This window comes from Fringilla coelebs (genome assembly GCF_963513975.1).
Source record: "Fringilla coelebs genome assembly, chromosome: 1".
NCBI classification, from domain to species: Eukaryota; Metazoa; Chordata; class Aves; order Passeriformes; family Fringillidae; genus Fringilla; species Fringilla coelebs.
In genome coordinates, this window is record NC_140028.1 from 39,607,170 (window position 1) to 39,625,409 (window position 18,240).

At 41.8% G+C, this 18,240-nt stretch overlaps 1 protein-coding gene across 1 annotated transcript; it reads left to right on the forward strand.

Moving 5' to 3' along the window:
• Positions 1–11,960: 11,960 nt before the first annotated feature.
• PENK (proenkephalin) lies at positions 11,961–15,679 on the forward strand (the record flags this gene model as incomplete). Its single annotated transcript, XM_084212550.1, has 2 exons — positions 11,961–12,098; positions 15,014–15,679. The coding sequence occupies 2 exons, from the start codon at positions 11,961–11,963 to the stop codon at positions 15,677–15,679; spliced, it is 804 nt and encodes a 267-aa protein (XP_084068676.1).
• Positions 15,680–18,240: the final 2,561 nt, after the last annotated feature.

Here is an 18,240-nt window from a genome sequence, read left to right on the forward strand (position 1 = left end):
AGTTCAGCAGAATCTGTAGCACATGTATTTTGTGTACAAGACAATACAAGTCCTTGAAATCTATGCACATCAACACTCAGAAATGTAGCCACATAAACTGGCTTCTGTCAGCAAAGGAAATCGTTGACTATTCTATTATGCTGTCTGAGATGCAGCAATGTGAATGTTAAATGGAAAATGTCATTCAAGAGGATACAGAAATCACAAAGTTCTGATCTTCTCACTACTCAGGAAGGCACAAACCTGAGATAACAAAGAAATGTCAGATTTTTGTAAATGTCACCCTTGAAAGGTTTAGTAATCTGTAGTCACTCTTCAGGTGAAGGCTTCACCTCCCCCATATTTTTAAGGACATTAGAAAAAATTGACAAAGTAACATCAGAAAAGTTCAAAGCATATAGGAGCACACAGAAGAAATTCATACTATATAAAAACCATTCTAAATAGTTGATTCAGGAAGCAATTCAGGTTCATAGCATCAAAAGGAATTACATTCTTCCCTAAACCACATAGAGAGTAATGCTATTGCAAGAATGAGATTGACTAAATCAAGGGCTTTGAGATTCTTGGATGGGAAGAGTACAGACTTTAAAAAAATTATCAAAATTGTACTGAATTTTAAAATAATTTTTTTTTTGGTTAGGCTTGCCTTTGCCAATATTAACAGAATTAAGAAGTTTTTAAAGGCCTCTCTTCAATGTATAGATATTTATGGGTTTATAGGTACATTCTCATTGAAATAAACTATGCACCAAAGCATCAAAATAAGAATTAAAGTGGTCATACTGCACACCCATACTGCACTGATATACTGTTCCCCACTGCATCATTAAATCAACTAGATGAAACTAAATCAAGCCATAGGGGTGCCTCCACTTACCTCTTATGCAGTTTAATTTGGGGGAACAATCATTACCTTAAAAGGTTTTCCTGAAAAGTACCTCAGATGTTAGCCCAGTTTAATGTCAGTGCTCACCATCCCACATCTCTCTTCTTCTTTCCTGGTGTTTTTTTCTTTATAATAAAGCAGTTATAAATCATTGTCTGCAATGAAATTAAATCAAATGATGCATAACAAGTAAAAAGATCAGTGCCATAAAAACTGGCAGACTGGAAAAATATTAACATGAGTGCATGACACATAGACAAGAAAAAGTAGTTTTGAACTTCATCAAGAATACAAAATATGGCATCACTGTAGCTACATGAATTTGGACCAGCCAAGATATTGGCAATAATTTCTAAAGGGTGGCACTTTGTACTCCTCAGCCATGAAAGATTCCTCATGGGACTGAGACAACAGATATTAATTGTTAGGTAGAGATTAAGTAAGATTAGCCAAGGAGATTGGTATGAACAGGCAGGGAAGGGTGGAGTACTGAAAATTTCTCATTGTTTCATGGATTATTTTATTAAAGAGTGAGTTAAATGCTGATATTTAGGGTCCATTTAAGTTATCCAGTAGATTACCCTTACACTAAAAAAAAAAAAAAGCAAAAAAACCAACCAGAACAAAAAAGGAGCAACCTGGAGAGTAAATGTTGTCAGGAGTACTATTTCCATGAGTTTCTTTTCTGTACTGTAATTTCTATCTGTTTTAATATGATGTTTGAGAAGCAATGATCCATAAAAGTAGCAATTATTTAATACTTAGATCACTGCACTTCAGACACTATTCCCCCACAGCTTCCTCATGTTCTGATTTGTAACTCAGGTAACTGCACAAAAGACATTAATTACAACTCAAACAAAGTGAAGAGTTTCTTTGCACAAGATCAAAGAAGGAGCACATGATTAAACCAAACCCCTGTTTTTAATCAGCCTCCTGGAACTAAATATCATACAGCCACATAGAAAATAGCCATACAACTCTGCAAAAATTAAATGAAGAGCTTAACAGAATGACATTCATTGTCTTTGCAAAATGTGTTAGAAAATACCAGATTTGGTTTGATTACAGTTTTCCTTCAGATGAAAATGTTTTCAGGAATATTCTCATCCTGTAAAAACATATGTGTTACTCGCTTCTGTGTGTGCATCGTGGACACTACTGGATCCTGCATATTCAGAGTGGTAACCTTGTGAGAAACTCCAAGTTATAATTTAATTAAACTCCTTACTGAAAACATTACTGAGAGGTAAAGTCTCCACCTTTCTTTGAACTTCATATAATTCCGTATTACTTACATTTAATTCAGCATTTTATTGCCGTAAACAAAAACTAATTAATCCATATCTGATTAATTTAAAATGTACTTGCCCTTTAAAGAATTAAAACTTACTTCCCTCTTCAGTATTCTCAACCCATTTTGTAGAGTATTTCGAATGCTCAGATTACAGTTTCCACCTTTGAAGATATGTAATAAGATTACTGTATTGTACTATGAAATATTCTCATAAATCATACCTAAGACATAGATGTCAAATAAATTAACACTGAATTGCCCTGCCTTTTGCTTTCAATTTTTTCCTTATTAGCTTACTGATCATAACAGCCTATAAAGGGTCCCTAAATCATAAGTTTTCAATTAGAATTCTCTTGCCTAACTTTCTGATGAAAAACTTTGCAGGTGTAAAATAGGAAGTGCTCACTCCTGTGAATCCTAGCAGAGCAGGCAGGTAGCTTGTGGGAGAAAGGAAGGTGTGATTTGAAGTCAAAACACTGAAACTCAGAAACAAGTGCAGCTCATCACAGTTAAACAGTCAAGCCAGGCTCAGAGCACCAGCCTTGGGTTTCAAACTTTGGTCATCTCCACACAGAGCACGTTTTTATTAAAAGGGATTGGGTAATTATTTTCTTGGCCTCAAGTGCACATTTAGACTATGGAATCAGTTCTTTCCTCCAGAGTACCTTTCAACAGCCCATGAAAAGGATAACACGAATATGGACATCAGACTAAACCTCATAATTTCATGATAGAGATTTTCATGATAAGATTAAATAATTGGCAAAATTTAAAAATATGATGAGCCGTAGAGTTTGTCCCATCTCTTTTTTTCTATTGCTACCACTATATTCTTAATTAGAATTGTTTGGAGGAGATTTTCATTTGGTCATGGCACACCGCACCACACTCCCTGGAGACAGGGAGCTCCACCTGGGACACAGAGAACCTGGAGGTCATCAGACATCCAAAAGACTAAAGGAAACAGCAGACAAGATAAAGCAGAAATCACTGGAACTGTGTGTGTCTAGCAGACCTGTGCAAAAACTACACTTTGAAACTCTTGGAAATTACATAAATTAAGCATTTTCTCTGACATTTTTCCTCATGAGCTCTATCTTTTCTACATTTCACTGATTCATAATTATGGTTTGCTGATTTATAGTTATTTTACTTCACAAGGCCTTTCACTGGGCTTACATGCATGCAAGTCATGTTGAGCATCCCATCTGCAGCTCTGTTCTGAGCTCATTTATGGTTTTAACAGAAGAACCAGAAGCTCAGCTTCTGAGTGCTGTCAGAGACTCCACCATTCTCCTAACAAAAACAGAAATGCACCATGGAGAAAAAAATTTGACATCTCACCCATGTTTAGAAGGCAACTGGCCGGCATTTTCTGTCAGCAATAAAATCTGTTCCCATGTCAGGAACCCCTCCACTTTCAGGTAATTCTATATGTTTCTGCACTGCCTAAATAAGTAAAATCAATGGGCTAAGGCTCAAAACAACAGTCAGCTCTTCCATGTACAATATACATCCCATCTCCAAAGGGAAGCACAGCAGCTGTGAGATAATGCACAGCTCTGTGCCCAAGGGCAGAAGCCAGGAGCTGCACGACCAGATTGGTGACAGTGGTCAGCCTTGCCTAGAGCTCCCTGACAATGATATTTTTGACAGCTGACCAGCAGTACAGTACTGTTTTTAAAGATATGGGTGAGGTGGAAAGGCAGTTACCAGGATGCTCTCAGAACCAGGCACAGTGTCTGCCTCAGGCACTGATCAGCACTGCTGCCTGCAGAGAAGTGGCAAATGCACAGCAGGAAACAACAGAAAAGACAGAGAAATATTGTTAGCTTGAGGAATACCTAATGATATAAACCAGCCTAATCCCAAAACCACTTTAGAACTGTGACTTGAAGTAGACATTATCTATACTTAAGGTGCTGATGCACTTGAGCAAGCTGAAGTACAACTTATTACTGCTTAAAATACATCAGTATTTTAATACTGTGAGAGTTGCATTATTTTATATTCTTTTTTTTTCTGAGATCTTAGCACACACACCAGTCTCTTTACCTTATGTGTCTGAACACAACAGCTGATTAAATTCGAGGGTACCACTGTAGGCAAGGGATACTCCAAAGGAAGTTCAAACCCCTAAGCTAGAAGTCCTGTCTTAGAAGTATAAATACTATAACTCATATTTGATTTTTAAGTCCTGTCTTAGAAGTATAAATACTATACCTCATATTTGAATTAACACGATCAGAGGCTATAAAATGGCATCAATTACTTAGTCTAGCAAAATGCTGCCAAGCTAGTCATTATCAGGTCCCAATTGGTAGCAGTTACTTTACATTAGAAGGAAGAGGTGAATTCACCATTTTGAGGTGGCACAGAAAGCTTTTGCCAAGATAGACAGTGCTGGTTAACTGTGTGGAAATGCCATTGTGAGTATTTTTATATTAAAAATATCCTTGTATCGTACCTCCACTTTAGCAGTGGTTGCCACCCTAATTTTTCAAGCTTTCCAACTGACAAGGAAAAACTAGATATCATAATAACAAGGACACGTAACAATCAAAATGCAAGACGCCCCTTTGCAACTTTGGAAAGGAGTCAACCACAAGGCAATTTTCTCCAGTACATTTATGTCATCTCAAAATAATCAAAAACATCACACCTGTCATTTTCCTTTCTTGTGCACTGTCACTGCACCTCCATTTTCACTCAACATGGTAACTCTTCTGCTTCCAAAGCCATTCGGGATCTTCCCAAATTCTCCTTAAATTCTTCAATCTTCAGATCAAACCTAGACCCCAGTCAAATTCAATGCTTCAACCTTCATGAAATATTTTCACCAGCTTGCCACAGCAAAAGCAATAAGGACTCAGCTGGCTGAGATCGCTTTTTACTTTTTGAAGTGTTCAATTATGCAGCAGGAGAAATGAAATGACTTTCAAGTATAAAGCAAGCAGCTCGTAAGGAAAGGAAAATAATCTGAGAAGGGAAAGGTCAGAGTTGAATTTCCAGGTTTTTTAATAGAAATGCAAAGCACAAAGAGGTACAAACAATGGCCAGCAGAACAGGTCAAATATGTGTAAAATGAGGCAATGTGATGATAATGTTTCTTATTTCATTTTTAAATGCTCTTATGATCCTTTTTATGTCAACATCTTCTTCCACTTCCTAGCTAGGTTACTTGATAAGTTGAACCTTTCCTTTCCTATGGAAACCAGTTTCTGGAACAAAACTGGGGACCCAATTTGAATAAAACAACTGAAAATCATTTATCCGAAAGAAAAATTATGGACCTTTGATATGGTTTTGTGAGAACCCTGTGTTTTTGTACCTTTCCCACTCCATTTTTTGCATGAACATCATCCATTTAGTATTTGCATTTCCACAGGGATTACAACTGTGACAGCAGCTAATCTGGAGTGGACTCTGCCTTCAATGAGCAAAAAGTTGCTTTTGCAGCTGACGAATTTAGACCAGTGTTAGACCAAGATATGTTGTAAGAGCACAAGAGGCTCAATGCTGCTTGCACAGCCACAGCAAGCTGTGAGGCAAAAAGACCCCCAGGCATTAGCAAGGGAATTTCCAGCAGAGGTGTAACAAAATGAAGTGTGTCCCTTATTGCTATCCCCATCACCCCTGGGGTATCCCTCCGTCAGAAGAGGAAGGTACACACAGCCCCCTGCTGCTCCCTTCGTGGCCCAGAGAAGCCAGGAGGGAGCTGGTGCTCAGGCCCTGGTGGGGTGGGAAGGAGGGAGCTCAGTGATCACCTGGAAAACACTCGGTGTTGAGCTGCTGGAAATCACAGCAACCACCAGCACCGTTTCACGCTACATTTCTGAAGCACCCAAAATGTGGGAGTTTCAAGTCGCCTCTGCCTGCCCTGCAGCACCATGCTGTGCCCCGAGAGGAGGAACCCAGCCAGCCCTTACCCTGCCTGCATGTAACACACCAGGCTCTCCTCACAGCTCCAGCCTGCAAAAACAACTTGTTTTGCATATTGTGCTAAAGTGTGAACACAGCACACCCCAGCTGGGCAATAAATACTAGCAGTGAAAATGTAAGGCTGGAACTGGAGAAAAAGCTCCAAAATTCTGCTGCCTCCATGTGAATAATGAGAAAATAATTGAAACTCACACTCCAAATACATTATTTAGATTCTGATTGTTTGCTTTTCTTAGTATGAGTGAAGTGATCAAAATCTCTCATTTACAATTTTCAGCTAATCCTTCCACATATGCATTAGACACTGAAATCCTTTTCATAGATGGAGTCTAATACTTCCTTTTTAATTCATGGATGAGTTTTCTTAATTGAAAAATTAGGATAAATCGTTCCACTTATGTGGAGTAGTTATTGTCTTAAATAATAATCACAGTGTCTGGATTCCATCACAATTTATTCTGCTACCGAGCACCCAATTTTCTTCTTATTTTATTGGAAATACCTCTCCCATTGCCTCTGTATAAATGACAAAAACAGTGCTTCTATAACAAATATGTTTAAGGAAGTCTTTCTACAGTTTATTCTATTCACTGTGCAGCACATTCTATTTACTGCAGTTCAGGCCTGATCTCAGAAATCTTCATCAGTCTCTGAGAAACAGAGACAAATGTAATAAAGTAAATCTCTGTGTATTTCTATAGAACAGTATAAAATCCTTTGCTTCATTGTTACTTTGTCTGATACAATTCCAGATAAATAAATGCACCAATAATTGCATTTGTTGCATGCTTATTCTGAATGCATGTCACACTCTTTATTTCACTCAGATAAAGTAGCATGAAGGCTCCTCTCCCCTTACAAAGCTACATGGCATCAACCACTAGGCAGGGACAGTAGAAGTCAGTGCTCTTTCTGTGAAAATATCACCTTATTGCCACCAGATCTGTTCACAGCTTTGCCTTCTAAAAGAGGTGTAAATTGTTCAAAGGCCAAAATAATATTAATAAGAGCTGGCTTCATCTAAGATACAAAGTTTAGGATTCCAGTTCTTCATACAAGATTGCCTTCAGCAGCTCTGAGCAGGAATATCTGCATCATTGAGATCTTATTTTTTCATATCTTAAATGATGCACCTAGACATTTATTAAGGAATATACAGATATCTGGGAAGCACTGCAACATCTCTGTCCTGTAAAGGTACATTTTAGGCAATGCATATCAACTGTAATTGACTGCCTCTCTGCATTACAGCTCCTCTCTGCTTACATTAGACATAATTTAATAAAGACATTTAAAAAGTAACAATGCATGTCTTGTATATACAGATTAATAACTCATGTTTTTTAATTACTTCGATTATATTTGGTATAAGACATTGACCTGCAATGTCTTTCTTGGCTCTGGTACCAGTTATGTATTTTCCCATTAAAAATTAAGCCCATTTAGGCTGAGATAAATGGAACCCGACTGTTTAATCCTAAGAAATACTGTGACCTTTTACGCTGAGCTGAAGAAAATAATCAACATGCTGCTCAACATTCCCTACTCTTCAATTCTATCAAAAAGGCTCTATGTGGTGAGGAGGATTGCTTGAGGTGCTGAAAGCATGTTTATTTCATATTTATATTAATTCATCTTCATTTAATGACGTTGTAGCAGCTTGATTAGCATGATGAGTAGAGTTTGGAAAGGAAAGCTGGTCCTGAAGAAAAGATACCAATGTGAATTCTAAGAGAGATTCCATTTCTAACTCAGCTGTTCATTTTTTGGTACAGTTCAGAAATTCACTCAGATTGTGTTCTTGATCAGTAAAATGAAGGTAATTTCATCTTAGCTTCACCTCATTCTATCTTAAGTTTGGGAGTTAGACAAACCATAGGGCAATGGGGCCCTTGGCACTGCAAGCACTACCATTGTAAGAACAGTTTTCTTTTGGCTGGTGTGTTTTGATAGCAGATTAAAAGCAGTTGGTGTCTGTGGTAATTCTGGATTATACAAATGCTAAAGTTTTTATCAATACCAGGATATTTTTATTATAACATTAGTAGTAAACAACAAGCTATTGTCTTTACTGCTGTGAAAAGTGTTCTATTTCTCTGTCTCCCTATTTCTTTGTTTCTCACTTCACCATTGCAGAGGAAATATTACCCTCCATGCCTACAGTGAGTAATTTTCCTCATGTAGTTTTTGCTCTGTAGTATTTTGGCAAAATTTGCTAAATTCTCTCTTTGTTTCATCCTCTCAGTGCAAAGAATAGTTTCCCTGCACAAAACTGAACTCAGGCAGGGAATTACAGAGCTTTCATCTGCTGACACTGGGAAAAGTGAGCTCTTCAAGAAATATCCTCTACATCACTCCTTTCTTGTATCACATCCTCCATGAATATTAGCGTCTTTCAGGAGGAAGGAAAGGACTCTGTGGAGCAGGCACTGTAGGAAAGGGTAAAACAAGAGTCCAGCTGGGACCTTCTTCCCACTCTCAGCTCTGCCAGGCCTTGGGGACTCCTTTACAACCTCCATAAGGATGTAGGATGAGGACCAATGACAGAGAGGAACCAGGTAAAATGCAAAATGACAGATAGGAAGATGCAGACAGAACAAAGAGATACTGTACTACAGTTGCATGTACTACAGGGATATCTGTAGTACTTGTAATAGCTACAGCTGGATTTCTTCTACCCAGTGCTGTCTGTACACAGATACCTCTGCTCTCTCTCTCACTTGCTGAAAATGCCCTTGCAGATGTGCATTTCGCATTAGATCTCTTCCACCTTTTCCCTGTTTCCCACCTTCAGGCAAAAGGCTTATGCACAGTAAAATAACCCTCTTCACTAGTTCACTTCTAGACAGAATTTACAAGACTTTTGTTTGGTCCTTTTACATGCTTTACTCTTACTTCATCCTGTATCTTTTCCTGTTATAATCTGTATTTTACCCACAGGGATTATCTGCGCCTCTGTACACAGTGAGATTCTAACACTGGCTGGTGTTCATCATGAGCAGATTGGGCACAATGAGTGACATCAAACAGAGTAGTGAAGGCTATGGCAGGCTGAGGAGCTGAGTGAGCTGGCTGAGCACAGATGCTCTTGTGCAGAATGATGAAAGCAGCAGCCTCTCAGCCCAGGGACATGGCGTGTGCGCTGCTGGAGGAGCAGTCATGACACTGCTGGGCTGTCTGTCCTGTCACACCGTGCTGACTACCAGAGTGCAAGCCAATAAATGATGGCAGAGCTGAGAGTCGGTAAGTGACCCAGAGGACTGCTCTGATGATGTCCATCTCAAATAGCTCTGCCTGTACTGAGCAACTTTACAGCAAAGGAGACATCAAATGTGTCACTTCTGGAGTTAGTCAGTGCTTCCCTAACCAACTCAGGAACAAACTTGAAAGCAATCCTGCTGATTCAGTGGCAGAGCAATTTGCTCATTGTTCCAAATGTAGATCCCTCACATGCTAACATAAATATACCCACTGGGATGATTTATAAAATGTCTACCTCTTCTCTTGAGGGTTCACTTACAAAGTTGGCTGATATTACTGCATAAACAGAGAGCCTGATTCCCTTCTCAGATACATTGATTATAGGCAAGAGCAATGCCTTTGGCTTGAATGGATGTATTTTTGAAAAAATTTACACATTCATTTGAGCATCCTTAACCTGAGTCTGATAGTTGATGTAAAGACAAGGCAGCAAAAAATCAATTTTCATGCAGTATTAGTACTGGATTTCCTCTTACTTTTAAAGAATAAAGATCTGGCTGTATCTCAGTGACTGTGTGGCATCAGTGTACTGCAGCATCAGGAAAGGCAAATGAAACCTGGGGAGGTATAAATTGAGGTGTCTTCTTCCTCCAGGGAACATAATTACGCATTATTGTCCTAATGAAATTTCAACTGACATACTGTGTTCTGTTCCCATCACTCATGCACAGAAATTATGAGCTCCAACCAAAGCAAATGCAGAGCAGAACATTCACATGACATCTTAGGACAGACTGATGAAGAGCACAGCTTGTTCACTTCAGCAAAATGAGGACCATAAAGAATAAGCCCACTCCAGAAACACACTAGCATGAGGGAAAATGCTCTTTTAACTGAAGAACCATGCTGGAAAAAAATCAAGTTAATATAAACTAGCTATAAATAATTTGGGGTTGGAAGCAGAAGCTGGCATCTGACAAAGAAATGCAGCTGAGCATAGGTGGGGCAGAGCCCTCTACAAACAAGAGGTGTCAGGGATCAGTGTCATTGCTTTATGCCTGTTCCCCAAGATGTCAGTCAGAGCACAACAGTGAGCAGCCCTAGCTGCTGTGCTTGAGAACCTTGTAGGAGTGCTTGGAAGGTTTGCTTGTCTCTGGTTCATTCCTATTTGTGTTTTCCCGAGCACCAAAATTGTGACAACAATGCAAATCTACCCACACTAGTGAATTCCAATAGTTTCAAATTAAAACCCTTGTCTTCTTCCTTGGTCTAATAAATTCTGCTTCCCCCAAAGGGTTTTACACCTGAGGCTCAGGGAGAGAGGCAGAAGACGTGAAGCAAGAACTCTCAGCACAACAGCTTGGGGGTTTGGCGGAGTAACAGAGAGGGAGGAAACAAAGAAGGAAAGAAGAATTAAAAACAAACAAAAAACCAAACAAACAAAAAACCAAACCAAACAAAAATATACAATAAAAAACAACCCCATACCAAAAATTCCCAAACGCAGTCCCACTCTCCGCGTTGTGCGAGGCTCTTTCGGGAGCCTGCCTCCGCTGCCCCGGGGAGCGGGGTTACCCCCGAGGGGCTGCCGCAGCCTCGGGGCGCCTTTCCCGGTCCCTCACGCCCACCCCCGCATGACTCACGCGCTGTCTCATTCCCCGCCCGCCCCCGACGAAAACTTCCCCCGGTAACTTTGGCGGGGCCGGTTCCCCGATCCCCCCCTCCCCGACGGCAGGGGCACACACACCCCCTCATCCCAAGCCCCGCTGGAGTCACGGACGGCGGGGCGGTGGTGCCGGGGGGGATGTCGTAGTCGCCGCGTCAGCGGGAGCCCGACGGCGATTGGGGGAGGCCGCCTTCTCCCCGCGGTCACGAATTATAAAGTGCCGCCGCCGCCGCCCGCACACGCTCCGCAGCGGCGCGCCCGGCCCCGGCAGCGGGCTCGGCTCGGCGCCCCCCGAGCCGCCCTCGCTGGAGTTGCCAGCAGGCCCGGCTGTGCCTGGCTCCCCCGGGGCTTCTCCGAAGGCTGCTCGGTCTCGCTATAAATATTAGTGGCTCCGACGCCGAGGCTTCAGCAAGGCGCAGCTTCTTTCTCGGCAACTCCCGGGAGCCCCGAGGGCAGCGTGTGTGTGAGTGAGGGAGCTGCTCTGCCCGCGGCCGGGACCGAGGGAGGGCCGGGGCGGCTCTGCCGGGGCTGGTGCCGGTGTCGGGGAGGATGCTCGGGGTGTCCCGGTGGGAAACTCATCCCGGGAGGGGCCGGGATCCCGTCCGTGCCGCTCCGCGGTACGTCCCTTTCTCCCGCTGTGGTGCAGGCTTTTGCAGGCAGGGAGGGATAAAGTGTTTGGGGACGAACGCTGTCACCAAACGGGATCTTCCGGGCTCTTCATCCTCCGGGTCCGCTCCCGTTCCGAACGCAGGTCAGTTGCCTTGCAGCTGCCAAGCGCCCGCTTAGCTAAAGCTCCCGCTTACCTCGCAAGCGCAACCACCCGGTCTCTAAAAAGCGTGAGTTTAGCGGAGCTGGCTTGAACCCTTTCACGACGCCTTTTCCTTCTCCGAAGCTGGGGCGAGGCCGTGCCGGGGGTGGGAGCGGGAGGCGGCGGCTGCCGGCTGACCTCTCCTTCTCGCAGCCCCATGGCGTTGCTCCTGAGACTCGGCTGCTCGCTGCTGGCCCTCAGCACCTGCCTGCTCCCGAGGGCGCGGGCCGACTGCGGCCGCGACTGCGCCGCCTGCGCCTACCACCTGGGACCCCGCGCCGGCATCCACCCCCTGGTAAGCGGCACCGGGGCCGGGAACGCCTCCGCGCCCCGGAACCCCCGCGGCCGGGCCGCTTCCCCGCTAACTTTGAAGGGAAGAAAGGGGGAGCGGGGAAAAACAGGAAAATAAGAGAAGTAAATAGTGGGGGAAGTGACGGGGGTCGCTTGGAAGACCCTTTTTCTGAAGAGGGGAGAGAGGGAGAAGCGGGTTTAGAGGCGCTGGGCAGAGGGCGAGGAGCGAGCGGAGAGCGCTGATACAAACCCAGAGCGCCCCGAGGAGCCCCCCCAGCCTGCCCGTCCCTCCCGCTGCCCGATGGCGAGCGGCGGCCTTCGGGGACAGGGATGGGGACGAACGGCACCGCCGAGCTGCCCCGCGGGGAGCCAGGAAAAGGTCGAATGAAAACGTAAGGAGGAGAGGAAATCCGACCGGAGAGGGCATCTCTGCAAGGGAAGGAGGGGTCGCTGCCCCTCCGGGGCATTCCAGCACCGACAGGACGGAAGGAAGCCGAGCAGAACGGGAGGGAGGGTCCCGACCCGGTCCCGACCCTTGTCCGCTGGCTCCATGGTAAGATGAGCTCTCTCCGGGCAGGACGGCTGTCGAGCTGAAAAGATCTGCCTGAAATCTCACTAAAAAAAAAAGTGGGTTTAAAGCCTATTTGAGTAGCAGTACCTTCGCTGTTTCTCCTCTCTGCACGGTGCTGCACAACGCTAGGAGTATGCCCGTGGAAGATGCTGGCTTCTTAGTCAAATCGTGCTAAGTCCGGAATGAGGGGGACTGGGGGGTGGGGGTTATCTGTCATTTTTATGATGTTGAAATAATTTTAAAGAATAGTCATAGAGGCAATTCAGCTTGAAATTTAAAGATCGGGGTCAGTGAAAGTCTGGGGTCCCTCAGCCCTTCCTGAAGAAGGTGGGAACTCAGGCTGCCAAGTACTTTGCCAGTGGCATCGGTTGTTCCTGACCTCAAACACACACACATTGAGGCATCAGGCTCTCGGCACATCTAAATGATCTTAAAAATTTGTTCCTCTCATGTCACTGGTTACTTGGGATCATGCAAAAGGAAGGACTTGGCTCTCTAGCCTTACACAGAATTAGGAACCACTGAGTACTTCTACTTACTCCAAAAGCTCAAGAGCTCTTAACCATAGCAGTCTCAGAAGGGCAATATTATTTGGACAGCTGGCCAAACAGTTCCCTCTACTTTTTTCTTTTTTCTTTTTTTTCTCTCTGCTTACACTAGCTTTCAATCAAACTTTAGCTTTAATGTCAACTAGGGTAAAAAAGTGGTAGTTTGCCCTTATGGAGGGAGGGCTTTTCAGAGTATATATTCTGCATGTCTATTTTGACACTCTGTCTTGCACACCTTCAGTAGTCATTAAAGAAAGAATCGAAGTTCTGTTCTGTAAGAATGTTTATTAACTAAATAGGTAAAGAAGCAATGTAGCATATCTTGTATTTGTGAAACATGTACAAACAATTTTTGGAAACTATTGTTTCTAGGTATTAGTATCTAGTAACATAATAGCTGAATTTATTACATTGTGTTTGTTAGATATGAGACATTTCGCACTGTACCTGGTCACTCACACTTATGAAGTATTTTCATCTGACAATAGGAAGTCATTAAAACTAACTGAGAAAGGGAGAGACCTATTCTCTCTTTGATTTAGAGCAATTCCAAAGTCAGACTGAAGCTGAAATCTTACTCTCTTTACAGCATGACTATAATATATAGTAATAAGCATGTAGTGCCAGTTAAATTATTGTGTTACAATATATATAAATCCCTTTAATTTTCTTGTGATCATACCAAAAAAGTCATATTTAAATTTCTTAAAGTGAGGCTGGAGAGACAGACTGTGCAGTGGACAGACTGTAAGCTATCAGAGCTGTACTGGAGTTTAATTTCACATTTTAAAGTATGTTAGGATCTTTAGAACACATCATCTATAGTCAGAATGAGTGTTTCTCTTATTGAAAATATTGATGATTTTTCTTTACCCATTGTGGTAAGAAAACCACAGGCAAGAAGAGAAAACACTGGAATCACCTTATTTTACAACTGAAGGGTATGGCTGCACAAGAACTAAATTCCCCTGGCACAAGAGAGATAATAGTAGCTAAAATCCATGTATTATCATCATGAGACAGGTTATCAGATATGCATAAGGTACTGAAAGCTCTTTTTGTGCTATAGCCTGACAATTTTTCAATACAGTCAGAAACAACACAGCTTAGGATTTTTTTTCCATCTCTTTGATGGTCACTGCTTTCCAGCTAGCAAAAATGGAACTTTGATCCTGCCCTAAGAGAGCCTGTATTTCTACATTTCTGTTGGTACATGTTGGAATGATCTGTTCCACAATGAGAAACAAATGGCAACACACAGCCTTTAAAGCTATGCTGTGTATTGAAGATTCTGAACAGTGCAGTACAGCTGGCTTCTTTGCAATGACCATGCTGGGCAGCTTTTCTGAAGTTTCTGAATGATACTTTTAATTATGAAGATTGAATACATTTCTACACTTGCATTATGAAGCAAACCACAATTGGTTTTTAGCTTCCCACTAGCAAATTTTAAAAAATAAATCGTAACTCACACGAGTGTAAGGGAGATACAGGAACTGCACTTCTGGGTTCCTTTGAAACAGAAGCCTAGTGGCAACCTTGACATAGAGGACCCACAATTCATATTATCCGGTAGTCTGTCTCTTACAGTGGAGACTACCTTGTCCTTCAGAGAGGGATAGGAAGAACTTCAAAACAGGCAGGTACCAAACCAGCTGTTCCCAAAGAGCATTTCTTCCAAGCCACTCATAAACAGAGGCTCGCTCATGCTCTTTTATAAACAAGTAAATCTAAGATAAGGTCATAGTGAGATGATAGTAGCTATCAAGTAATTCTCAGCAAACCACATCCATTTTTCAGGCATGTACACTAGAATGTGAAGGAAAACTGCCTTCTGCCAAAGCCTGGGAGACCTGCAAGGAGCTCTTGCAACTGGCAAAGCTGGATCTTTCTGAGGATGGCAACATTGCTCCAGGAGACAAGAAAGAGCTGGATGAGAACCATTTGCTTGCGAAGAAGTACGGAGGCTTCATGAAAAGATACGGGGGTTTCATGAAGAAAATGGATGAGCTCTATCGGGCAGAACCAGAGGATGAAGCTAATGGAGGAGAAATCCTGGCTAAGAGGTATGGAGGGTTTATGAAGAAAGACTCAGATGACGATGCCCTTGCCAACTCCTCTGATCTGCTGAAGGAGCTTCTAGGAACAGGGGATAACCCCGAAGCGGCGCACTATCGAGAGGTAAATGAAAATGACGGCGATGTCAGCAAAAGATACGGAGGCTTCATGAGAAGCACAAAGCGCAGCCCTGAATTGGAAGACGAGGCCAAAGAGCTGCAAAAGAGATACGGTGGCTTCATGAGAAGAGTGGGCAGGCCAGAGTGGTGGCTGGATTACCAGAAACGATATGGTGGGTTCCTTAAGCGCTTTGCCGAATCCATTCTCCCTTCAGAAGAAGATGGGGAAACTTATTCCAAAGAAGTCCCAGAGATGGAAAAGAGATATGGTGGTTTTATGAGATTTTAATACCTTTCCCTTTATCCCTTTTGTCCTAAATGAGAAAGACTGCCTTATTTGTCATAACTTATTGTAACGTGTTGCTTGTACTGTACAGTTTTTTACTGTCCTTGGTTAATGATGCAAACTGCGATTTGTTGTTTCAGGTTCTGTGTTCTTTCAAGTCAAATAACTATTTTCTGGTTTAGTCAAGTTTCAGTCTGTATTGTAATTTCCATGCTAGAACTATTTTGATTACTGTATTCGTTTTCTTTAAAGAGGAACTACATCTACAGTAGAGTTGCTTAACTGTACATACAATAAATTCTTCATCCTAACTGCAAAAATTCTGAAGTGCTATTTTTTCTCTGTCATTTAATCAAATATCATCTCAATTTTTCTTTAAGCCATCAGAGCAATGCCAACCTTTTTTTTCCATAATTACAGAATTTGTAGTGCACACACAACAGTTTAAATATAGTTTTGTCTTTAGTTTTCTGTTTCTTAGAACACTAAAATAATAAATAATTTTAATCAGCTAACAGAATAAATATTTAAAGCCTAAATTTATAATTCACAGTGTTAAACAACTGACATTAAAAAAAAAATCACAAGTGTGTTTGACTTTAAGCACTAAAATTATTTCTCCAGTGTACAACACAGTTATATGTTTGATTAGTTACATCTTTGATATACATCCACTATAGGATTGTATACTTGGCCTTCAAAATAATAAACACTAATTTAAAAAGTGGTAAGACAGTTTGTGCAAAACAAACATGACTTAAAACTGCATAGAAATACCTGATTTTGCAGGGCATCTGACAAATGTTTTTCCATGGAATAGTTTTGTGTTTGATGCCTCAGCTGCTATAAATCACTTTGGCACAACTGAAATATAGGAAAGTACTGGTCCAACCTCTCTGTATCAAACAAAGGCAGTATAAGTAAACCTGAGAACAAACAGAAAAGCCAACACTAACACTGTAGATCCTTTGCAATTTACACAGGTGGTGCTTACATCAAAGGCCAGTGTACAACTCCTTCCATAATTCTGACTGTCCACCTCTATTCCTAGTCTGTGAGCAGTTTTCCCCCACCTACTACTTTTAGTTACTGGTCACTTCCCACCTAAACTAACACGATGAAAATTGCCTTGACCATGGCACTGCTGAAAACCCTCCATGACTCTGCTTTCAATATCTGTATCTCAGTTTTGCACAGTACTAGCTGTTTACAGAAAGGGAGAATTAATGGTCTGACTTTTCTTTAATTTCAAGGCAATGGGATTGCCTAGGTGCTCATGGCTTGTAAAAACTAAGATGTATTTCAAAATGCACTTGAAGGCCTCATCACATACAATTAGTTATGATGATTTTAGGCTTGGCCCTTAGAGGATGGTATAAGTGGTCTGAAGTGGTCAAAATCCTACTGAAGGCTTGCTAAAGTGTTAGGCATTCCTTTTCCTTCAATAAAAATCAGGGCACCTATTTTTCTCTTTCTGCTGTACAGAACTGATAATACAAAATTTTTAAATCCAGAAAGTGCAGGTGCCTGGAGAAGATCCATGGCCTCTTTGGGATCCAGGATGTGTTCCCTATCAGCTTTCTATAGAGTTCTTCAAGATGCCACCAGCCCCAGGAAAAGTCTTCCTATTCTTTCCTCCATTGCACCTGCCTGTGGTGGCTGGAGAACAATGCATCACCTGAGTGGTTTCATCCACAAGAACCTTGGTTTGTGTGCACTAGGGCTGTTCTGGGGCACAAACCCACACATGGGATGCATCCATCAGCAACAGGTTTGCTTTAAATGCACACTCCAGGAAGAAATAAATCACATCCTTAATATTTCACTTCAACATTTAGTCACTTCTTCTCCCTAAAAAGTTACTCACCTTTAATTTAGCCAAAGGACCCTTGCTGGCCTTCAAACTAAAACAAGAATTGCTGTACCTGTTGATGCAAACAGTTGACCTGCTGTTTTTACCCATCCTTCACAGCTAACAAAAACTCGGTAATTTAAAAAGGAATAAAACTCCCAGACTTCAAGAGATCTAGTATGTATATTAAAGACTGAAGTGGTTTGATCAACTAAACCTTTAAATTTATATCAATAAACTTGATATAAAACCTTTGCCACCATCTTTGTCACCTTTTGAGCCCTAAAATCAAGAGCCAGACAAAGTTAGGTGATAAAATGTGGTTATGATTTTAATGAAGATCCCTCCAGGTGCACAACACACTGAAATGCACACCAAAAATGTGCCACGTGATATAGGGCACAAAGAGTTTTATAAGTTTAGCAAATTAGTATAATTGAGAAGAGCCCCCAATTAGAAACACAGGTTATGAATTTCCCCTCTTTGTTCGACCCCTTCTAAAGCCACCTTCCTTGGTAATTGTTAATGGGAAAGTATCTTGGGAAGGCTTCTTCATCTTCATTCCCATAAGAAGTGAGATTAGAACAGGCCCTCAGGATTTTTTTTATCTAATAGGAAAAGTACTGAAGTTAAGTAACTGTACAACTATATAATAAAGGTCTACAGAGCTATGAATATATATGAACAATATATATAAAAGGAACAATCATTT